The sequence below is a fragment of the Microtus ochrogaster genome, chromosome 18 (assembly GCF_000317375.1).
Source record: "Microtus ochrogaster isolate Prairie Vole_2 chromosome 18, MicOch1.0, whole genome shotgun sequence".
NCBI lineage: Eukaryota > Metazoa > Chordata > Mammalia > Rodentia > Cricetidae > Microtus > Microtus ochrogaster.
The window spans coordinates 24,105,442-24,130,388 of NC_022020.1; the positions used below are offsets into that span (position 1 = coordinate 24,105,442).

The 24,947-nt window shown below is 38.2% G+C and overlaps 1 protein-coding gene across 4 annotated transcripts in view; it reads left to right on the forward strand.

Moving 5' to 3' along the window:
- Matr3 (matrin 3) overlaps positions 1 to 24,947 on the forward strand; it is a 35,093-nt gene that overhangs the window by 3,093 nt on the left and 7,053 nt on the right. For 2 of the 4 annotated variants that reach the window (XM_005355933.3, XM_005355936.3), the window contains exons 1-10: positions 3,349 to 3,434; positions 11,848 to 12,935; positions 17,586 to 17,647; positions 18,517 to 18,558; positions 18,895 to 19,007; positions 19,595 to 19,647; positions 22,269 to 22,394; positions 22,698 to 22,823; positions 23,001 to 23,168; positions 23,870 to 24,001. In XM_005355933.3, coding sequence (XP_005355990.1) covers positions 12,024 to 12,935; positions 17,586 to 17,647; positions 18,517 to 18,558; positions 18,895 to 19,007; positions 19,595 to 19,647; positions 22,269 to 22,394; positions 22,698 to 22,823; positions 23,001 to 23,168; positions 23,870 to 24,001 — 1,734 coding nt within the window. In that variant the 5' untranslated portion in view covers positions 3,349 to 3,434; positions 11,848 to 12,023. Of the gene's footprint in view, positions 1 to 3,348; positions 3,435 to 3,919; positions 3,941 to 11,847; positions 12,936 to 17,585; positions 17,648 to 18,516; positions 18,559 to 18,894; positions 19,008 to 19,594; positions 19,648 to 22,268; positions 22,395 to 22,697; positions 22,824 to 23,000; positions 23,169 to 23,869; positions 24,002 to 24,947 lie in introns of those variants that run through there. The other 2 variants (XM_026783625.1, XM_026783624.1) reach the window with 2 other exon arrangements.

The window sequence follows — 24,947 nt, forward strand, 5'->3', positions numbered from 1 at the left end:
AAAGGTCCTGAGTTCAATTCCCGGCAACCACATGGTGGCTCACAACCATCTGTAATGAGGTCTGGTGCTCTCTTCTGGCGTGTAGACATACACAGACAGAATATTGTATGCATAATAAATAAATATTAAAAAAAAAAGTCAAAAAAGGTAGGCAACTAGTGCTGCCATTGATGGTGGGTGTTATTACTTTGTCACTTACTGGGTTTAAACAGGTGACAGGGTTTTTCTTGAAATTTTGGGCCAGGTCTTAAATTATAGTTAGAAAAAACCCAATGGGATAAGTTCTGCAGGTCCCAAAGGGATGCAAAAAGACCTCTCCAGTGCCTAGGAATTTACACAAAGGAAAAGAACAGGGTAAGAGCAACTAATTAAGAGACTTGAGAAGGGTGGAAATGACTCTTGAGAATTGTGCTCCTGCTAATGGAGCTGTGCTGAACTCTTAGGAAAACCATTTCTCTGAGCTAGTGAATTCTTGAGATTTTTTTTGCTGTGTAGAGACGCCTACAGTGAATCAATTTACTAACTCGTGTTTCTCAATGTGCCACCCTACTGTTGAGTTATCCTGAAAGGGAAAGCAATTCATTGTGTAGAAGTAACATCTACACACTCATGGTTCTTCCTCAGGGATAGGTTTCTGGGCAAGGATATTAAATATTGTAAACCTAAACTTCCCATGGGTGTGTTCCCCTAGAGCTTTCTGAACCTCTTGTGGGTGTCTGGGAACTTGACTTTGGCTCTATAAGAACACCATACACTTAACTGCCAAGCCATCTCTAGCCACCTAAGCTGCTTTTTTCTGTTATTAAATAAGATCAGCTCTTGCCAGTTTTTTCCATTGTTGGGGACTGAACCCAGGATCACATGTTGAACAGTGGACAAAATTACTAGATGAAAACTCCATGGGAGGGAAGACCCTTACTATTTACTGTTTGTGAATAAATTCATGGTAGATTGTAAAGATTGACAGTTGGGTGTAAAGTTATTATGACTTGTTTTGTGACATGGTTTCCAGCCAAAATTCTCTACCTTGGTACCTAGTGACTGAGCCTCCTGATCCTCCTGCCTTACAGATGTGCGAGGACTTCTCAAATTGTGTTGAGGATGGAGCCCAGGGCCTGCCAGCTGTGCTACATCTTCAGCCCGAGAACTTGTCAAAAATGTTTGCCTCAAACATTAAAAAAGCAGTGGCGCATGCCTTTACTCCTAGCACTGAGGAGGAGGAGGCAGTCTGCTCTCAAACTTGGCTCAATTGGGGTTGCAGGCATTAGCTAACCTAATATTTTAATATATTTTGTCCTTCATAGATATAGCCTTTTCCTATTAAAAAGGTCCTTTTGCTAGCCCAGATCCTGAGCCTTCTCTCCCCCCTCCCAGGCCAGGTTTTAGAGGACAGTTCTCCAGTTTCCCATCTTTGTACCCCCAAATATGACATACTTGATGAATACAGGCTCACGAGTCTGTCTTTGTGATGTCTCTTCACACCTGTAGCTTGTCTTCCATTTCACTGCAGAGCTTCAATAAACTACTCAATTAAAAAGTGTTTCACTTGTATACAGCTGAGATGCCGGTAGAGTGTGTAAGCGTTGGTTAGGTGTGTTGTCATTTGAGATTGGACATAAAGATCTTATTTATATTGGGTCTTGCTTTCATTGATGCACAGAAATGACTCCCTAATGTCTTCGGAGGCGTTTCTATTAGTAACTAAGATATTCTAATGATTGTATTTAATATAAGCTACTTAAAATAGCAAGTAAAATAAATTACTTCAGCTCTGATTTCTTGCTACACATTCTTCATAGGCTGGGTCCTGTGTCCCTTCCATACATTCATCTATCAATCTTAATTTTTTGTCTTCCTGTTGATCATTGTGATTAACTTATTTTCCAAGTATTCCTCCACGTTTGTTCACTATTTTTGTAGAATGCCATGCTGTGAGGCATCCATTGTGGATTCGTGTGTATGTGTTAATAACCAGGATTTGTGCCTGCTAATTCTCTATAGCCTTTCTTGAATACATATCTTATTGCATATGCAACCCAAGGAGAATAGCTCTTTTTTTTAAATTATTATGTATACAACATTCTGCCTCGGTATATGCCGGTACACCAGAGGAGGGAGTCAGATCTCAGTACAGGTGGTTGTGAGTCACCATGTGGTTGCTGAGAATTGAACTCAGGACCTCTGGAAGAGCAGTCAATGCTCTTAACCTCTGAGCCATCTCTCCAGCCCAGGAGAATAGCTCTTTACTACCTCCTCGGTCTTCTCTGTAATTTTACCTACAAAAGCACTGTGTTTTTACCCCTGCTTCTAATACCTGAGATCAGTCTCTTCACTTGCCTTAACACTTTCACACCAGATCATTAGCTTTCTCATTCCTCAGATTATTATCTATTTGATCTAGTTAAATTGATGCACATTTTGGTTTCTATCTGCATATACTTAAAGCTCCATGAGGACAAAGATTGTTTTATCACAGCTGACCGTTTCTCTAAGGCCTAATTGATAGAAGCACTGATGAAATAAAACAAATTGAGGTAAAGTGCTGAGAGTTGGCTTTTTTACCTGCCAAAATGAACTGGTTATGTGTGAATAGCATTACCTCAGGAAGCATCCAGAACTTTTTTGTTTTTCGAAACGGTTTCTCTGCTTTGGAGCCTGTCCTGGAACTAGCTCTGTAGACAAGGCTGGCCTCACACTCCCCAATAATTAAATCTTTCTACCTTCCAAATTTTGAGTTCTATGAGGGTTGCAGCCTGAAGGGTTCCCTAATCTCAAGGCGGAAGCATCTCAGGTCCCAGGACTTTTTGCAGCAGAGAACTCTCAGAGGCGGGTCTATTGCCGGTTCCAGGGAGTCCTCAAACTTGGCCTCTGCAGAGACCTTTCTTCACAGCAGAGAAATTCAGCCTTTTTTTTTTTAAGATGGTGTGTTGGCATCTTAATTCTCGAACTGCCCTATCCACCGCTAATTAACTCTGTGTCACAGGAGTTTCTGGCTAAACAACTAAAATATAGTTCCCTCTAGCACGGTTCCTCACCGGACAAATCGGAGAGTATAGGTCGCCCGCCTACTGCTCCGTTTTTTGGGGTGTTCTGCAGCATCACTGAGGTGTTGAGGCGCCCAGCATTTTTCAGGGAGGTGTGCGAACCTGTGGACGCGCTCATGCCGCTTTTCCCGCCTTCAAGGGAGCAGGGAGGCGACCGCTACAGAGAACAACGCCGGCCGCGTGTGTCCGGGACCCGCCCCGCGCCGGGGGAGGGGCTAGCGCGTGCCTAACTGGAACGGGGGCGGGGGTGGGAACGGGCGCTCTCGCGAGAGTGAGCTCTCGTTCCGTCGCCACCTTCTGCCAGCGCCGTTGCTGCGGGGGATTGTGGGAGCCTCCGCGTCCCGCTCGCTGAGAGAGGTATCTCTCCTTTTCCCTCTCCCTTCCCCTAAGGTAGGCGTGAAGCGGGTAAGAGTCTGGGTGGGTGGCCGGGGCTGTCCGCGTCCTCCGAGCGGGGCTGCCGCCGCGGCCGTGCCTGTCTGGAGCTGGCGGCGCGCTGTTCCCGCTCGCTCCCGCTCCCCGTGCGGTCTCCGTCGGCGCTGCGTATGTGAGCCGCCTGAGCGGCGGCCGCCATGTTAGGATTGCGGTGGCGGCGCAGCCTGCCTCCCCGGGCGGCGGAGGTGAGCCGTTCGGCGGGAGGACGCGCAGGCAGCCGACGGCCCGGGGGTGCGGCGGGAGAGTCGGGGTCCGGAGGTTCGATTCGCCTCTCCGCTGAGCGTCCTGCGCGCCTGGCTTAGGGGGCGGGGGCGGGACGAGCCCGTTACACGCGGGCCGCCGGCGCTGGGAGGAGGGAGGAGCGTTCGGAGCCCGAGGGAGCGGAGGCCGTCCGCTGGGGCCCGCCGTCCGGGGAGGGAGGATAGTCAACCCCGGGAAGTCCGTAGGCGTGCGAGTCCCGCACGGTGCGTTTGCCGTTTTCCCCTGAAAATGGACCCAAAATGGAGGATTCCGTAGGCCGTGAAAAGCTTGCGTGTTTTGACCGACGTTGCTTTCCCTGGCGTCAGTGGCCTTGCCGTCCCTCACCCCTCGCTCCGTTTTGCTCCATTCCCAAGACTCCCGTGTCCCTCGCCCGCGCGCGATTTTAGCCCGACATCTGGAACAATTCCTCCCCATCCCCCCCCCCCCCAGTTGCGTAAAAATGGCCGAAAATGAAACGTTAACGTTTGGCTTTTGTATTGCCTCCTGGGTAGAGCTTTCTGCATGCTCCTCGGTAGAATGTTCGTTTCGTCAGTCAGTCACCTCACATTTCCTTTCTCTATCAAAACAGTCCGAGCTCTTCTGGACAGGCTGGTGTGTTGGGAGACCTTCCGGTTTTCAGACAAAGGGTTCGGAGGGCCGTGGTGTAGCCTTCAGTCTCTTCTGCTAGTGCTGTGCCACGCTTTTGTGTTTTCCTCTTACCGTAGGTGTTTGCCCCTTCGGCGCTTTCCCTGTTAGGTGACTCTGTCTAAAGGATTAGCCCCTTCTGTGGAATATTTCTCTGTTGGATAGGTTACAGTTATTCATTTAGACGTTTCGAGAACGGTGGTGATTCTGAAATTTCTAGTCTTTCTGGAGCTCTGAAATTGTGTGTCGCTGATTTCATAGGAAGTAATCATGGGATTTTTGTGTTGATGCTGCGTGTTGCGTATTTAAATGGGCTAAGTTGTCAGTCGGTACAACACGCTTCGCCCAGGTAAATTTAGATTTGACTATGCCGGCAAAAAAAAATTACATCGCGGGCGGTTTTTCATGGGTGTTGAAAAGCTCTTTAAAAGCTAATTGTTGGGCGTAATGACGCATACTTGTAATAGCGGCACTCGAGACCAAGGCGGACGAAGAATTGCCATGACTTCGGGGCCAGTCGTGGTAACATCAGGATTGTCTCAAAACAGCATTATTTTACTAAGTCAAGTTACCCTACGCATTGTATAAATTTCTTTTTGAGGTCGCTGAAGGAACTCCATATCCTCCTGTCTCAGCATCCCTAGAGCTGAATTACCTACAGGCCTGTGCCACCACGCCCAGTTAGCTTCATAACTTATGAACATTAGTATTTTAGGAGTCTCGAAGGAGGGGGAAGTATTTTATTGCAGAAACCCCCAAGGTTGCCTTTGCACGTAAATGTCACCGAAGTATTACTAAAAGATTCTTCTGGTTGGTTATATAATCCTTGAAAAAGATACATTTACCCAGCGTGTTTTGCATTGAGGTTTTTTAAGTTTACATACATTTTTGCCATTTCACAAGTACTTAGTTTATGATTCCTACCCATAGAAGTAGCTTTCTCTTACTTCCTCATCAATTATATACAACTTTTATGTAGCGTTTTAAACATGAATTGATTTGGAAGTGTTTAACTTTTTACCTGATGCTTTTAGACCAAGAAATAATAAAATGAAGTGATACATTTTTAAAAGCAGGAATGCAGCGATAATATCTTACATTTTAGAAATATCATGGTTTACTTAAGTGCTGTGGTAGAAGAGAGTATTAAGTCTTTTTGGGTTGGTTTTGTTTTTTGTCTTTCTTTGGAGATAGTTTTTTGGTTTTTTTTTTGAAACTCATTATGCTTCGAACTCAGAAGAGATCCACCTGCCTCTGCCTCCTGAATACTATAGTTAAAGGCGGTCACCGCCATGTCCCTGCCTGAGTATTAAGTTTCAATTTTATAGTGACAATGCACTATCATGGTCCTTGATAAATAGTTCTAAGATGGAAAGGTTGCACTTAAATTTATCCTAATAGTCAAATTGTATATGATAAATATTAAAGGCAGTTTTTAAGTGTGGAATTTTAATTGATGAAGTTGAGTGATGTCACTTTTACTTGGCATTATTAATGCACAGAGGCTCCGGGCTTGTTGGTAGGCAATAAAAGTTGAAAACTTCAGTTTGGGAGAGGGGTGTTTTATTGTGGAAATGGAAATCTATACTACTACTACTTTCAAATAATATTTTAAGAGGAGGGTAATATTAAGAAATAATTATGCTATACATTATTACATGGAAAGTCAGTATTGCGGATGTCAACTTTGATTTGTTAAATATATAGAAAAATATATATCCAAAAAAAGTTTTCTATGAAGTTTGATCCTAGGCCAGTTTATATTTCCTGTTTGGTGATTTTAAAATTCCTTTAAGAAGTTAGCATTTACAGTTTGTTTTTTTGTTGGATCATGGTTTTGACACAATAACTCAGGCTGGCCTCCAGTTTTCCGTTTTCCTGCCTCAGCCTCCAAAGTGCTGCCTCCATTTGCTTTTGTAATGAGGAAAAATGGGTTGTGGCTATAAATAGTAGAAGTCCTTATCAGATCAGATTCTCATGGTTTTTAGGATCTCATTTTTAAGAAGAATTAAGGTAGAAGTAGACCAGCTTTAAACAAAGTCTGGAACAGAAATGACAAAAAAACTAGTACTTGTGTTATCAAATATCAGATAATGATTTGTTAGATGTTCTTAGTATATCTATACAGAATATGTTCTCTTCATTCTAAAATTTCTTTTTGTTTTTTATTTTTGTAACTGGGTCTTATTGCGTAGATCAGGCTGGCCTCAATCTCAATCAGAGATCCTACTGCTGTTGCCACCTGCCCAGCAGTGGGATTAAAGGCATGCAACATCACACCCAGCTGTTCTGAAATCCTTAATAAAAAAACTTTGTGTTTAAACTATAGATATCTAAAAGTAGAACAGAAAGAAACTACAATTGAGGAAATTTTAGATGTGTTGTCTTTAAGGGATTTTTATACATAACTTTTCAAATTAAAATGGCCTGGGGGAGATTTCGGACTTTAGAGTTTACAGGATTGTTTTGTTTTGAAGTCATTAAGGCCATGTGGAATGTATATTATGACCCTCTTCCTACCCACCAGCCTCCCCCCGACAAATCCTCTTAAGGTACTCAGCTGTGTATGTTTTAAGTGTGATTATGTTAGACAATAACAGTGAATCTGGTCTGGTTTGTTTTTAGAAACAGGGTCTTGCTACGTATCTTCTTATTGTTTGTGTATGCAGTAACAAATGCAGGCTCACATGTATGAACCCTCTACCATGGTTGAGGCAGAATCGTACTCCCTCTCACTTTGTACTCCAGGTCTTGTCTTCTGAGATTCTTCTCAGTGTAGGTGGAGTGTCTGGATTACAGGTGCTCATGCTGTGCCTTTGACTCGTCCTCAGGCTTGCACAACAGTTTCACGCATTAAACATCTCTAGCCCTATGCTGGTAACTTTTAGTAAAGCCTTCTGGAAGGTTTAATAAATGATTTTTATTTTTTACTTATTTTGGTTTTTCAAGACAGGGTTTCTCTGTCTTGGCTGTCCTGGAACTTGCTTTGTAGACCAGGCTGGCCTCCAACTTACTGAGATCCACCTGTTTCTGCCTCCTGAGTGCTGGGATTAAAGGCATTGACAGATTTTTAAAAATTATTTTTGTGATTCTAAGGATTGATCCCAAGATCTTACACATTAAGATCTTACCCAACGGTGACCTACATCCCAGTCTCCAAATTAAAACTTGTTGTTTTTAAGAAGTGATTATTTTATATAATTGAGAGCATGTCAAGATGTGGCAGTAATAGATACCTACTAGCAGTGTTTTTCTTGGAATATTTTAGTTGTCTTTTTTTTCTTTTTTTCTTTTCTTTTTTTTTAGTGTGAGGAGATGTATAGGGCAACACCAGGTATCATCAGGAATGCCATTCATTTTATTTGAGACTAGATCTCATTTGGCCTGAAGTGTCACCAATTACAGTATAATAGTTGGCCAAGGAAGCCCCCAAAGATCTCTTCTTGTCTCTGCCTTCCTGGTACAGGGATTATAAACTCCTACCAGTGTACCCTTTTTTTAAATTCTAGTTCTGGGAATCGATATCAGGTTGTTGTATTTACAAGGCAAGCATTTTACTGACTGTGCTGTCTATCTAGATTTAATATTCTTCTAACTTTTTAAAATATTTAAGCTGGGCGGTGGTGGTATGTCCTGAGTCCCATCACTTGGGAGGCAGACTCAGGAGAGCTCGAGGCTAACTGGTCTACAGAGCAAGTTCCAGGACAACCAGATCTGTTAGTAACACAGAGAAACTCTTGTTTCAAAAATAATAATGATATGATGATGATATTTACTACTCAGGGAGGGAAGTTTTGTTGATAAATAATTAAATCAGAGGGTGTTTATGTGTAAAGATATATTTTAGTAAATTAGTTAATTTTTTTATTATTGGGCTAAGATGCTTTCAGCCGAGCTTGACATCCTGAACTTAATCCCTAAGACTCACATAGCAGAAGAATACTGACTCCTGCAGACTGTCCTGACCCACACATATAAAATAAATTAGATTTTTTGTTGTTGTTGTTGTTGTTGTTTTGTTTTGAGACCAGGTCTCATTATGTAGCCCAAAACCCTCTTTGTAAACTAGGATTCTCCTAACTCTGTCTCCTAAGTATAAAATAAATTTTAAATTGATTTTCATATTGTAGTAAATTGCATTTGTTTATTTCTATGTGTGTGGTGCTAGCAGTTGAACTCAAGACCTCTCTCAAGCATTTAGCCAGGCAAGTGTTCCACTGACCTATTCATTCCCCTTCCCACCTACCTAAATTTAAATTATAGGTCATGTTGGTAAGCTTTTTTGTTTTCCTAGTTTTTGTGGTTGGGGATGCTTTGTGTTTTGAGAGTGGAAGATTGTGCATTCATGAATGGACATTTAGAAGTTATGGGTTAATTGTATTTTGATGTTGCATTCTCAGATTAGTTCTCTGAAGAGAACCCAGGCATCCTCAAACTCTTTGTAGCTGCAAATGCTCTTGTACTCATAATCTTACTGCCTCCAATCTACCAGTGCTCTGGAAGTGGAAGTAGGAGCATCTTGAGTTTGAAGCCAAGCCGGGACAGTGGACCTTATGCTAGGATCACAATCATGTGCCACTATTCCAGTGCTGGGGGTTGAGCCCAGGGCTTTAAGGACTCTACTTATTGGGGAACATCTTGAGCTTTCAGCCCCATAAAATGTAAATGTTGTTTACTTATTATTTGGTAGGCCACATGCCACAAGAAACAACTCTGTGTGGTCAAACTTGTGTCACTGGTCCTTGTGGGCAAGGACCTTTACCCATTGAACCATCTGTATGGCCCCCAGCCCTTAAATTTTTAATAAATGTTTAGTAATGAAGTACTTCAGTATTTCACTAACTTTACTAATGAGCAACAGGTCCCATATGAATGAACCCTTTAAAAATGATTTATATCTTAGCTTCAGTTGACTAAAAATTCTAGTGGCATTGTTTTAATATTTTCTAAGCAATGCTTTCATGTTTGATTTTTCTGAAGCGAGGTTCCAAAATGTCTTAGAATTTATGTGTGGATTATGTAACCTCAAACTTAACCTCAAACTCACAGTAGTGAGTGCTTCGACTTCCAAAGTACTGAGATTATATTTATGAGCACTACTACTGGCCCGGGGTGGGCACCTGGGATGTGACAAATTTTTTTGGTTTTTGTTGGTTAACGGACATTGTTAAAGAAAACAAACAAACTACCTTCTGTTCTAGAAGATACTGACCCTCTAGGTCTCAGAGAACTCTGTCTCTGTCTGGCCCTCTGTAGTGGTGGCCAGGGGCCAGCGCTGCCTGGTGAGGGCTCTCAGCCCAGCCCTAACAGCGAGGTCACTGGCAGGCCAGGATGGTTAGTGATGGTGCCTCATGTGATAACAGTATTGTATGTTCTGTGGGGAAAGTGGGGTATTTTATACTCATAAAAAAAAAGTCCAACTTAATTCTTTTTTGCAGTAATATGACTTCAATGTTGTGTGTAGCTGCATCTTAAGATGAAATTGTAAAGTGGTTCTTGTGGAATGCACCTTCTCATAGGATTTATATTGTGTGTCCTCCCTTTTCTGAATTTTTCTAACATCCATTTTCTGTTTTGTCTTTTAAATTATCTTTTACCTTAACTTAGTTTTCCAGATCCACTGTTTTTATGTAAAGTACAAAAAATATACTTGATGTCACTGTAACTTAATGATTGTTTCCTTAAAATATGATAATTTAAACTTATGCACAATAAAGTACTATTCTCTGGGATAGGAATAGTTTTTTCAAAAGACAGACTTGAATAATAAAAGGCTTTGACTGTAAGGTAAATGTCAAAGCTGTGATAAATATTAACTGTTTTTAAATGAGTCATTTATAGCAGATTAATACCAACATGCTTAGTATTTCAGCCTGTTGTGTATGGCATTTTAAAGATACTATTTTTATTTAAAAAAAAGAAAAAGCCTTTCATCCACTGCCCACTAACTCTTCTCTTCATTAATCTTACCTTAAAACTTAAAGGAGATTATGTAAGTGGATCTTGTCTAGAACTAGTTTCCTTGGTGTCTTAAATTCATCTTTCTTGGTGTACAAAAACATCTGTAATTCCAGCTACCACTGATAGCATTTGTGTCTTTATTGCATCTATTTTTTTTTAATCTAGTTCAAATCTTCCTTGCCTGTAACTTTTTTTTTATTCTTTCTCTACCACTGTGTTCGTCCAGTGTATCTTTGCTTTAATCTACTATTGATGGAATTGATCCTATAATAGACTTTTAATTGTTGGGTATTTTCTGGGGTTTAGTGTAATAAAATTTAGTAAACTACAATGCTTAGGTGTATGACTATTCAAACACACAAAACTGAAGAAGCAATGCATCATAGTAGAAGTCCGACAAATTGATCAGATTTATCTTGTATGTGATTGTGATTATAAAATTGTCTTACAGAAAACATTGGTTGTATTAACGTCTTTTAACTAATGCTTAATGGGAATCGTGTTAATACTTTGCACACTCTTATAACAATTTTTGAGATGCAGTGTTAATGATTTAATAAAAATTTCATCCAGAAACACATCTTGAAGGATTATAATCAGAATTAAAAGTTTTCAAGCTATTGGGCTATTCTTGTGAAGAGTTTGCAGAAATCTGTTAACAAGGTCTTTGATTTCATTTATGTGCTTTGAACTCTAGAGATGTTATAGCCCTGAAAATTAAATGAACAGTAATAGGTGCTAACTTGGGGGTGTTTTCCCTTCTTTAAATCAGCTGTATTTCCTGAACCTGGATTTTTTCTTGGTAGGTCTGTTTCTATACCGACCAAAACTGTTCTTACCTTATAAGAGTAGGTATCAAATAAGCACTGCCTGGCATGGTCAGTAAGAAGGCAGTTAGTTGTGTGGCTTAAATTTGGGCAGAAATCCTTAAAATTGTAGGAAATTATTTATCTTCACATCTGTCTTCACCTCGAGTTAATTTTGCTGCATGAAGGTCTCAACTGTTACTTGATCTTAGATCTTACGTCAGATACTTGACACCCTAAGCTTCATTTACTTGTGATTTTACTTGGTTCTTTCTGAAAGTGATATTCTCATTTTCTAAAGCAGAATACAACTGGTTCATCTTTGACTTGCTGACCTTTTTTTTTTTAATTTTGATTTTTTAGTCTTCTAGAACTTAAGCATCATACTATAGAGTATGTTTTTATTCTTCTAAAAGGAAGATACCCATCTGTTTTCAATGAAATTTTGATGCACAAACATCTAGGCCTTGAGTTTAAATGTTTTTAAGCCCAATATGAAATTCCCTTTGTTAAATTTCAGCATGAAAAGCTACTTTTTAAATATCTATATGCAGGCTCTGCATACATCTGAATCTGTTTAAGATATGTATGAATTCCTTGTAAGTTTGAGATCTTAAGTGGTTTTTTTTTAATCAACATGATGCGTAAGTTTTTTTTTTCTTAAAAAACGGCATCTACTTTAAAGGGATTTATGACTAAAACTGCTTATTTTTCTACAGAGTTGTCTGCTGGTTCTCAGCTTGAAGAAGATTCTACAGTCCTTATTGATCCTTTTTCTTGGCGTTACCATTTTTGAAGCAAAGTTAACCTAGCTTTCTAGTTTGAGCTTTCTTTTTGGCCGTCTTTTAAAAACAATTTTTTTTTATCTATAAAATAGACAAGAGATAGTTCTACAATGTCCAAGTCATTCCAGCAGTCATCTCTCGGTAGGGACTCACAGGGTCATGGGCGTGACCTGTCTGCAGCAGGAATAGGCCTTCTTGCTGCTGCTACCCAGTCTTTAAGTATGCCAGCATCTCTTGGAAGGATGAACCAGGGTACTGCACGCCTTGCTAGTTTAATGAATCTTGGAATGAGTTCTTCATTGAATCAACAAGGAGCTCATAGCGCACTGTCTTCTGCTAGTACTTCTTCCCATAATTTGCAGTCTATATTTAACATTGGAAGTAGAGGTCCACTCCCTTTGTCTTCTCAACACCGTGGAGATGCAGACCAGGCCAGTAATATTTTGGCCAGCTTTGGTCTGTCTGCTAGAGACTTAGATGAACTGAGTCGTTATCCAGAGGACAAGATTACTCCTGAGAACTTGCCCCAAATCCTTCTACAGCTTAAAAGGAGGAGAACTGAAGAAGGCCCTACATTGAGTTATGGTAGAGATGGCAGATCTGCTACACGGGAGCCACCATACAGAGTACCTAGGGATGATTGGGAAGAAAAAAGGCACTTTAGAAGAGATAGTTTTGATGATCGTGGTCCTAGTCTCAACCCAGTGCTTGATTATGACCATGGAAGTCGTTCTCAAGAATCTGGTTATTATGACAGAATGGATTATGAAGATGACAGATTAAGAGATGGAGAAAGGTGTAGGGATGATTCTTTTTTTGGTGAGACCTCGCATAACTATCATAAATTTGACAGTGAGTATGAGAGAATGGGACGTGGTCCTGGCCCCTTACAAGAGAGATCTCTCTTTGAGAAAAAGAGGGGCGCTCCTCCAAGTAGCAATATTGAAGACTTCCATGGACTCTTACCGAAGGGTTATCCCCATCTGTGCTCTATATGTGATTTGCCAGTTCATTCTAATAAGGTGAGTTAAAGCAACAGATGCTTCTAATTTCTTTTACATTGTAGTGCCTATTCTGTATTTACCTATATCTTTTACTCTAATTCTGTAGTCTGATGACATTGAGTTGATCAAGAATTGTTATGCTTTTGAGAACACTTTATTTGGAAGGTAATTGTTTTTGAGCAGTATAAACCAGGGCTTTACATTAATAAAATAATCTACCTAGAATGCTTCTGGCCACAAAGCTGTCATCCATTGGGATTATCTTGTTTTTTTGGCATCAGTATGTTCTTCTTAATCATATTTAAGCAGGCTTTTTTCCCCCTGGTCTGCTTTGTTGAATGTTTTAAGCATTTTTTTCCTGAAGTCAATGTGCTTTGCCATTTAGGATGCTAGATTTCAGCTTTCCATCTGTCTTGATTGCTGATTTGTATGTAGTCAAAGATATATTCTTGTACAATTCTCTTTTTTCCTTATCTGTGGCTACAGGGAAAGTTAATGTAGAGCCCTGGTGTGTGTTTCAGTATGTTTCATATTTTAGATTAGTTCATTCTTCCTTTTTTAATTTCCCTTAACACAAACTCTCATACTATGACTGAAATTTTGCATCATTTTTTTCTCTGTTTCCACAACTTCCTTAAACATACTTCAAAGCTCACTTTTTATTATCCCATATTTATTGCATCTGTCCCTTTAGAGACTTTGATAAATCGTTGACTACATTATCCTGCTCTGTGTTCCTTGTAAGAAAATTCTTTTTCTGACTTAGGCTTATTGTACTTCTGGAATAGTCATTTGTGGGAGGAAAAAAAAACAAGCCTAATTCTCCTTTAAGTATCACATCTGGCAAAATGGAAGCCTTTTCAAAATGCCTTTTTAAATATTGTCCTTCTCTTTCAACTTTTTTCAGTGTTACTCATTCTCACTGGAGTTTTTGAAATTCTGTTTTTCAGTATATATTGCAGTTGACATAAAGTCAATGGTGCAGCACCCCCACTAGCTTGATCTGTAATCTGTCAACATCCATTTTTCCCGATGTGCTTTGTAGTAACCTATCTAGCTGGAATGAATGCTACCATGAGATTGATTTTTATGGTCACTGTTACAGGGTTTTTCTTTACAGTATGATCTGGGACATTTTCTTTTCATATCACATTCTTTTAACTTCATTTTTTAGTGTTTTTTTAATCTACTAGACCCTATTGAATTTTTATGTATTGTTCCCTTTTCAATGATTAGATCTCAACATTTTTTATCTTTTAATCTTTTATTTCATATCAGATAAGTTAAAATAAAAGCCAAAGTTAGGTTTGTAGATTTTTTTCATTTAAGAAACAGATCCACCGGGCGTGGTGGCTCATGCCTGTAATCCCAGCACTGGGAGGTGGCAGGTGGATCTCTGAGTTCCGGGCCAGCATGAACATATTAAGTTCCAGGCCAGCCAGGTCTACATAGTGAGACTCTGTCTCAACAAAGAAATAAAACCTGGAGCTAGAAAGAATCAACAAATCTTGTTTGTTAGATATTTTTATTTTTCCCAGATTTGTTAGCTATGCCATGGAATTTATTTTGGTTTTTATTCTTTTTAAACTTCAAGATTTAGTCTGATGTAAATTAAAGCAATGAAAAAAGGTCCATTAAAATTGATTGACTCCAGCTTTTTCTATGTTACTTCTTAATCTCTTTTCCAAGAAATATAGCAGAAATTATATGTTCTCAGAAAAGATCTCCAAATTCCAAGGAAAATAGTTACAGGGATCAAGTGAAAGTTATCTTAAAGAACTGCAAATCTTTGCTGTTGGAAGAAAGGAACCATAAAAGGGTTTGTCAGATTAAAAAAGTTTCTATTTTGTATAAGATTTTTTTTCCTCCAAATTTTACTACTTTCTAGTTCCCAAAAAAGGCTAATAATTTAAATGAATCTAAAGTAACAAAAGAGCAGTTTGGAATACTTGATGACACTTTGAATTAAGGAGTATTTTTAGCTTATAAAACTGCTTGGGTTCTAGTTTGCAAATTCAAAATTTTGGGTATATTTAACAATTATTTTAGAGGACTTTTGCTTAGCCATTGGGTTTTATAAAATTTGTGTTTGTAGGTTAGACCAATTGGAACAAAATTAATCACTTGAATTTTCTCTTTTATAGTTGCCTCAACTTAGCTGATGTTTTCTCTGTATCTGCTTCATTAAAAAAGCAATTTACTTCAGCAATGAATTGTTAACAGATGCAGATGTTACTTTTTAAGAAATTCCTGTGGTGGACATAGACAATGAAAAAAATAAGTATCCTGCTCTCTGGTATCACTGCATAACTTGGAAAATCTGTAGTTTTCACTTAATGGTAATGTTAAATGGCCTACATTATACAAAGTTCAAGTGAAAAGCATGATGTAACTTGTCATGATGGAGTGCCCTTATTTTTTATTTTTTAGATGATTTTTAAGTAATAGTCTTCCTTTGAGTTTTTTCTAGGTCACCTTAGAACATCAAGTAGCATATCTATACAATTTCAAACTTCAAGTTCTTTGACTTAAAGAAAATTACCCACTGCAACCTTTTTGTCTTATTACTTGAATTTCTATTTTTTTCCTTTTAGTATTACTTAAGTCTTTTAATTAATTCTATTCTGTCACTTTGGAAATACTTCCAGAATGATTATTATAAAACTTACTATTATTATGTAAAACCTGAAAGACATTAAGTGTGAGTGTAGGGTCCCCCCCCCACTAAACTTGTAAATTCAAAAAGTGAATCCCTATTCTTTATCTCATGTAGGAATTATGTCAGAATAGAATCCAGAAGGTTTTTTGTGTTGTTTTTAATCGTTGGATTCTTAGTCCTTATTCTAAACCAGACATCAAGTACAGTGGAGCTGATTATGATTAATAATGGATGGGTTGGGAGGTACATAACTAATTTTCTGATCTTGGCCTTCTTCGTAGTGCTTGAAAGACCAGCTACATTTTTACCATAAACTTGAAACTTATAGGACATGGGGGATTGAATGTAATTTCTTTTCAACTCTGTGCCCTTTCCATCTCCTATAATTCAGAAGCATGCTTAATAGGATAACATTCATTCTTTTCCTAAAACACTGCTTCTTAAGGATAGATACTTGTATCTGAAGTTGTTCTGAAACTCTTTTAGGTTGATGGATTCGTTTAGTCCCTTTTCTGAATTTGTGAACTTACCTATGGTGCCTCTTGCTTACAGCCATTTTTAAAATGGCTTCCAGAACGGTCTATTTGTTGCAAGTAGAAACTTTAGCCCAACTGTCTGATTGTATAACCGTTATGGAAATCTCTCAAGTTCCTATTAGCTATTACTTTTGAAAGACAATCTAGTTTTCAAAATACTAAGAATAGTAGTTGATAGCACCTCATTCTAATTACTATTTTGTTTGGATATGTTCCATTTCAGTTCTTTAACATTGTTTTGATTAACTTTCTAGAGCACAATCTATCTATAGACTGCTGTAATAAAATCAAAATTAGGTCCAGTTTATAAAATGCCATTTTGAGCCTTTGTAAAACTCCTTGTGTAATTTGATGTTATATTTTCATTTAGCTGAGGCTCTCTAATCCCCTTGTTTGAGAAAAATGCATTGCCTGACCATGTTTATATTCTACTTAGAACTTTCAAGAACAGTGCTAGTTTAGAAATTGTCTCGATTTGTGGAAACTTGTAAAAAATCAACACTACTTGTAAAACAATGTGAATTTCTGAGATAATGCAGTATAGATAACTTCATATGCTTGGCAGTGTTCAGATAGTTTGCCTTTATTATTTCATTTGTTTTTCATCACGATAGGGGAATTTTGTTGCAATGAATTTGATTAATTTAGACTTAGGAGTCATATCTAGTTATATTGTATTTTAGGAAATAAACCAGGGCATTTTGGCAGCAAAACCCACCTTTCCTAACTCTTATATTGGATAAAAAATTAACCAAACATCTTTCTTAGCAAAAGGAAAATTAATTTGAATCATATCAATTTAGTTAATGATATTAAACTAAATCACAAAAAAGGAAATACTAATGGACTACATTGTTTCCCTCCTTAAAATTTGGAAAAAGGCACTCCTTAAATTTGATTCTGTTTTAGGTAAATGTGGGAACTTAAATATTTGACAAATGGGGAAAATTTCTTAGATAAACTATTTCCATTTAATCATGTTGGCCTTTTTTGACAGTGCTTTTTTGTTGTTTTGTTTCATTTTGGCTATAGTAGAAAGTATAGTATGTTTGGAATTTGCCTAAAAGTCAAGGTGAAATTAAAGATTCTACTTTAAATTATTCACACACATTTTCTAGAAATCTAGGTATGTGGCTATTTTGTTATACAGAGTATTACAAAATAATCAATTCCAAAAATAGTGGATACTTGAGTATGGTCCACAGCAGTTACATTGTTCTTCTTGATCCACACTATCTTCATATTTCCACTGTCGGGTCTCAATTATGTTGACCAAATTAATCCAGTTTTTCCAAGAATGTGCATAGAGTATTTGAGGGCAGGATCGAGCTTCAAGAACTCAGAAGTGGTTTTAACTTAAACCACTGTCACTTAATAAATGTTAAACAACTTGATACTGCATACACATTAATGGTTCATGAAAATATTTTAGCTTTTAATTTTTGTTAATTCTGCTAATTTACTTTGCTGCAGGAGTGGAGTCAACATATCAATGGAGCAAGTCACAGTCGTCGATGCCAGCTTCTTCTTGAAATGTAGGAATTTGAAATATGTATAAAGCATCCTTACCGTGAATCAGAAACAGCCGTTATTGGTTTGGGGAAGTTCATCCTTTCCTTATACACATACTGTTACTGTCACATAATTGATAATGTCTGGTTGATATTTAATTTTAGACAAACTATCTTAATAATAGATATAATAATACTTTGTTTCTTGATTTTTTTTTTAATTTATAGGATAAATACACATTGGCCTGTTAATCAAGAACCGTTTTAGTAGAATTAATGAAAAAATAGCAGTTTGTAATCAAAATATATGATAGCACTTTAATAACAGTTAATATAAGCTATAAAACAAATATAGAGGGATAATTAAAAATTGCTAGAAACCAAGTTCATTTCCTCATGGAAATGACATTAGCTTTTGCTCTGAATGTAGGCTGCTAAATTGAAATGAAATTCAAATAAACCACCTATTATAGCAGATACTATCCATACATACCTAACTCCTTTGAGGCTGTCCTTTGTAGTGCCACAGCTTAACTCTGCTCTGATACCTTCCTTGGGGAAAGAAACTTGGTGCATGTGTGTGTGCGTGTGTGCGCGCGCGCGCACGCGCGCTCGCGTGTGTGTGTAAAAACCTCCTTCCTAATTCTTTGTGCAGCACTTTCCCTACTTGCAATTTAACAAGGAACATTTCAACATGCATCACTTAAGTTTACAAGTATTGCAGTCTTAATACAAATCATTTGGTGTCTGAAGTTCCTTTTGAAATGTTACTTGCTTTTGAAATGTAGATTCTCAGATTTACTAATGAATCATCTCTGTTTTAGAGGCTTAAGGAGACTACTTTGTGAAAAGAACCTTTTTATTTTAAAATTAATTTTCTGATCTTTTTAAAGCTACCCAGAATGGAATCCTGACAATGATACTGGACATACAATGTAAGTTAAAAAAAATTTTAGCTATTGCTTATATTGGAGATCAGTGTAAGGAATCCAAGTTTAACTTTCTATGTTTCATAAAAATATATTCTGTGGTTTTTTTTGCCAAATAAGAATTTGATAATTTATTTAAAGTACCAGTGTAAGGAATTTTTAGAAAACAATGTAGTAATACTTCTTTTTTCACTGTTAACACATTTCCCACTACTTGCCATATGTGTGTGTGTGTACTACTTAAGCTAAAATAGTCATAGTTACATAGAGGTAATTTAATAATTTTATATCTGATGATTCTTTGTTTATTTTGTGCTTCGTGTATTTTGTTCTTATTACAAGGGGCGATCCATTCATGCTGCAACAGTCTACAAACCCAGCACCAGGAATTCTGGGACCTCCACCTCCTTCATTTCATCTTGGAGGACCAGCAGTTGGGCCAAGAGGAAATCTGGGTGATTATATGAAATTTATATTGCCTTTTAGTGTAAATAGTAGTCTTAGATGTTACTAAAAAATTCTTTTAAAGTAACAGCTTAGAAAGATAGTCACAGAGTAAGAGAGATGGCTCAGTGATTAGCAACACTGGCCGCTCTTCCAGAGATTCAGGATTCAATTCCCAGAACCCACATGGCAACATACAACTGGAGTCTGTAACTCCAGTTCCAGGGGATCTGACACCTTCACACCAATGCACATAAAGTAAAGTTAAGTTAATTTTTTAAAAGAAAAGGCAGTCATAATGTCTTCCCATTTGTATTTGAAAGATGTCCTTTTTTATTTTTTATTTATTTTTTAAAATTAAACTACCTTGCTTTGCCTGACAGTAGTGCCACATGCCTTATAATCCTAACACTCGGGAGGGATAGACAAATGGATCTCTGAGTTTGAGGCCAGCCTGGTCTACAGAGTGAGTTCCAGGACAGACTCCAAAGCTAGAGAGAAACCCTGTCTCAAAAAAAGGAAACAAAAAAAACCATCTTGTTTTATAAGGAAGTATATTTTTTGTGAATCTTTTTAATTTTTTTTTTCTTCTGCACAGGTGCTGGTAATGGGAACCTACAAGGACCAAGACACATGCAAAAAGGCAGAGTGGTCTGTATTACAGCTTTTGCTTTTATCATAATTGCTGTTGGGAATGTGACTCCATTTAAATGCTTACTAATTGAATCTTTTGTGGGTGGGAGGGTTTCAAGGCAGGGTTTCTCTGTTGTAGCACTAGGCTGTGTAGACCAGGCTGACCTCATGTTCAGAAATTCAGCTGCAGTTGCCTCCGAGTGCTGGGATGAAAGACATTCACCACCATGCCGACTGCTTATTGATACAGTCTTAATCACAGTCTTTATAACAGGATGAGTATTTTAATTTGAAAACTATTATGCTTTCTGGATGTCATGACATTTGCTTAATTCCTACATTAAAGAGACAGGCAGAGAGATCTAGATCTCTTTGAGTTTGAGGCCAGACAGGAGCAGCATAGTGAGACCCAATCTTAAAAAAATTAATAGAAAGAAAGAAAAGAGATTTCTTTACACAGTTATGGTTTTACGTGACTGGTAACAAACAGTCAAAAGATTTACCTTAGTAACTTTGGTATCCAGTTGTGTTCATAGTTTTCACTGAAAGAATCTGGGTTGGAAAGATGGCTCAACAGCAGCAACACTGAATTTGACTATCAGGACCCACATGGTAGAAGGGGAAAAAAGGTGTTTTCTGACCTCCACACTAATATTATAGCATGAAAATGCCCACACATATACGTTTAATTTATTAAAATGTAGCAAGGATATGTAGAGAGGCTGTTTTTGAAACTTGACCGTAAAAAAATGTAATGGCATAATGAATGCAGACAGATTGTAAAAATATATACAGCTTTAATGGGGAAATAGACTACAGAACCACCATTCCCGCAGAGACCAGGAGCATGCTCGCCAGATTTATAGGTAAACATTAGCCCGAAGCGAACACGCCCCCTAAGGGGCTGGACTTATCCCTACAAACCACCATTTGTTTTATTTTATTTTTTTTTTTATGTTTTTTGAAGGTTTATTCTAGTTGAGGCATGGTGACTAACGTCTTTAATTCCATCAAAGGAAGCAGGGGCAGGCTGATGTAGAGTTTTAGCTACATAATGAGATACTGATTTAAAAAACAGAATGAGGGCTGGAGAGATGGCTCAGTGGTTAAGAGCATTCCCTGCTCTTCCAAAGGTCCTGAGTTCAATTCCCGGCAACCACATGGTGGCTCACAACCATCTGTAATGGGGTCTGGTGCCCTCTTCTGGCCTGCAGATAAACACACAGAATATTGTATATATAATAAATATTTTTAAAAAACAGAATGAGTGAATTTATTCTGGTAATATTTAATATGCTGTGTATTTTACATTCTCTAGATGCTAAAAGTTATTAAGTAATCTTTTCTGGTTGGTCATAGAATAAACATTTTAATGTATAATTGGTTTTGCCAACTTTTGGGGGGTATTGGAAATCAAACTTAAGACCTTGGCTATGTTAGCAAGGATTTAACCACTGCAGTACAGCCTTCCTCTCCCCCCCTCACCACCCTCCTTTTGTGTGTGTTTTGAGAATTACTCAGGCTGCCCTTAAGTTTTGTTGCTGGTGGGGGGTGGGAGGTCTTAGCCTTCCAAGTAACTATATCCTCAGATCCAGCTTCTTTCTTTACTTTGTAGTACATTATATTTTGATCATAGCCAGACTTTTGGTGGTGCACGCCCTTGATCCTGGCACTGGTAACAGAACCTTGAGTGAGTTCAATGCCAGCCTGGTCTGCAGAGCAAGTTTGAATACAGCCAGCACTGTTACACAAAGAAACCCTCTCTAAACAAGCAAACAAAAACAATATATTTTCCCCTTTCTGCCCACCCAGATTTATGTTCATGCGCGCGCTCTCTCTCTCTCTCTCTCTCTCGCTCTCTCTCTCTCACACACACACACACACACACACACACACACACAAATGAAAATCAAAACAGTTGAAAGACCATTGGGGGATTTCCTTAAAAATACGTTACTGTGGGGCCAGAGATTCTCAGCAGTGAATAGCACACATACTGTTCTTAGAGGTGACTCAAATTTGGTTTCTAGATCCTGTGTTGGGTAGTTGAATGGTTTCTATTCCAACTCCAGGGAATCTAACCGTCTTCTGGCCTCCACAAGCACTCAAATGAGGATACCCACCAATATAGTAAAATAAGTTTTGTTTTGTTTCTGTTTTGCGAGGCAGGCTTTCTCTGTAGCATTGGAGCCTGTCTTGGAACTATCTCTTTTTTTTATTTAAATATTTTATTTATTTATTATGATACAATATTCTTTCTGTGCCTGAAGGCCAGAAGAGGGCACCAGACATCATTACAGGTGGTTGTGAGCCACCATGTGGTTGCTGGAAATTGAATTCGGGACCTTTGGAAGAGCAGGCAATGCTCTTAACTGCTGAGCCATTTCTCCAGCCCTGGAACTATCTCTTTTAGACCAGGCTGGCCTCAAACTCACAGAGATCCTCCTGCCTCTACCTTCTAGGTGCTGGAATTAAAGGCGTGTGCCACCACTGCCCAGCTACAATAAAATAAATTTTATATAAAAGTATGTGTGTGCAAATGCTGAGTATATACTACTGTCACTGAAATATGACAATATACTTCAAAATGCTTTTAAAGGACTTTTATTGACATTTTTTCTTTTCTCTCTAATGGGTAGGAAACCAGCAGAGTTGTTCACATTATGGATTTTCAGCGAGGAAAAAACTTGAGATACCAACTATTACAACTGGTAGAACCATTTGGAGTCATTTCAAATCATCTGATTTTGAATAAAATTAATGAGGTATGAGTAGGAATATTAGTTATTCATAGCACTCATATATTAAAGAAATTGCATGATTTTAGATTAATGGAAAATTTTTATGTAAATTGAGATATCAGAGGAAGAGATATATCCTAATATTAAATAGATATTTTTTAGTAAGTATATCATTTGTGAGCCCTAAGTTTAATATCAGCTTGACCACACTGGTCTGTTTCATTTTGATTATTGAAGGTGCTTCCTATTAAATGATTAAATACAATGGTGTAAAATCTATAAATATTGGGGTAATGTTTTTAGAAATTTCTTTTTGTGTAATTTTAGGCATTTATTGAAATGGCAACCACAGAAGATGCTCAGGCTGCTGTGGATTATTATACAACTACACCGGCATTAGTATTTGGCAAACCAGTCAGAGTTCATTTATCCCAGAAGTATAAGAGAATAAAGGTTAGTAGTAGCTTTTCATTTGTCCTCGTCTTTAGGTTGTATGTAATAAGCTTAATACATCATTTTTGTAATTGTTTACTTGGTTTAAAAGATAAGACTGTTAATAATTGTAGCATACCTGCCAACTTTTGGCTTGCCTTTCAATTATTTAGAATTTTTTTTTGTTTTCTTTTAAAGAAACCTGAAGGAAAACCAGATCAGAAGTTTGATCAAAAGCAAGAACTTGGACGTGTGATACATCTCAGCAATTTACCGCATTCTGGCTATTCTGACAGTGCTGTCCTCAAGCTTGCTGAGCCTTATGGGAAAATCAAGAATTACATATTGATGAGGATGAAAAGTCAGGTAATACACATGGGAAGGTTTTTAAGAGTAAGTTCTTAATGCACTTTAAGATAATTTTACTGGGAGAGATGTCAGTAGCAGAAATGCAGTATTTTGTGGGTTGAATATATCTAAATTATTATCATCATTATTTTAGTTAGATGCTTATGGTCAAGCATCTAAATTCTGAAAATACAAAGTGGAAAGTAAACTGTTTTCTCTTGTCATGATAAAAGCCTAGTTTACTTTTAGACTTTTCTTCCTAAAGTTCTTACACATATATAGACACTCGTCTTTGAGGATTTGGTTAGTGGTTGTGAGATTTGTTTTGTTTTGTTTTTTATGCAGGGCTTTGTTAGATAGCTCTTGCTAGCCTCAAATTTAATATGTAGCCCAGGCTGCCCTCCATCTTGATAAAATCACTCACTCTCTTGGCGTGAGCCACTGTGACAGCCAGCTTTTCAGAATCCAAATTTAGCATCTGAATTCACTTTACTCATATTTAAATTTTTTTATGTAAAGAATTTAGAGGACAGAATGAAACTCAGAAGTACAACCTTGGGCTTCAATCACCAGTAATACACAGAATCAGGAGAGTATTGGGAGTTTTTTGATGCAAGGTATACAATTGCTCTGCTGAAGATTTCATACAGAATAGTTTTATATAGTTTCTGTGAGAAATAATGTCATCGTGGGTTTCTCTCCTCTTTCCCTCCCTCCAGGCTTTTATTGAGATGGAGACCAGAGAAGATGCAATGGCAATGGTTGACCATTGTCTGAAGAAGGCACTTTGGTTTCAGGGGAGATGTGTTAAAGTTGACTTGTCTGAGAAATATAAAAAACTGGTGCTGAGGGTATGTAGTTCTTAATAGTCTTAACATCTTAGATGACAAGGTCTAACTATGTAACCTAATCTGCTCCCAAGCTACTGGGTTCAACTTACCTTACTGCTTTGACCAACAGCTAAGTTAAGTCCATATGTCTGGCAAAAGACACAAGGGTGTTTACTGTCCACCCTTTTTGGGAGGAGAAGGGAAGGATAGACAGGGTTTTGTTAGAAACTCTAGCTAGGATAACTGTAAATCAGGTTGCAGTCCTCCGGTGCAGTGCCATCCTTCATGGTATTTAGCCTTCTTTTGCATTTATTTTGTGGGTATACAAGTGCCACTGTGCATGCACATTTGATTATCAGACTTGGAGCAGGCACCTTTACCTACTCCGCCATATCATTGCTCTAGTTTAATCATATTGTATACTAAGTACAAGATTTGGGGCTAGGTTTTGGGCTCAGCAGTTAAAAGCACTTGGTACTCTTCAAAAGGATTAGAGTTCCCATCACCCAAGTCAGGTGCTCTATAATTGCCTGTAACTTCCTTTTCTGGCCTTTGAGGGTTCCTGGACTTAAGTGTCAACATTCAGACAGGTAGACACAAAAATAAATAAATAAATCTTAACGGTTGGAGAGATGGCTTAGTGATTTAAGAGTAGTTGATACTCTTACAGAGAGAATCCAGGTTCAGTTCCCATCACCCATATGATGGCTCAGAATCACTCCTGTTCGAGGTTCTGTCCTCTCCTCTAATCGCTGAGCATCAGGCATGCATAGGAAATACTCAAGTACATGCAGACAAATCCCTTATAGAACAAACCCGCATAAAATAAAAAAAAATAATGGGCTGGGTATGGTGGCACACCATTTATTAATCCTAGCACTCAAAAGCAGAGACAGACAGATCTCTGAGTTCAAGGCCAGCCTGGTCTACTTAGTGAGAAGCTCTCCAGTCCCGTCCCCCCCCCCCC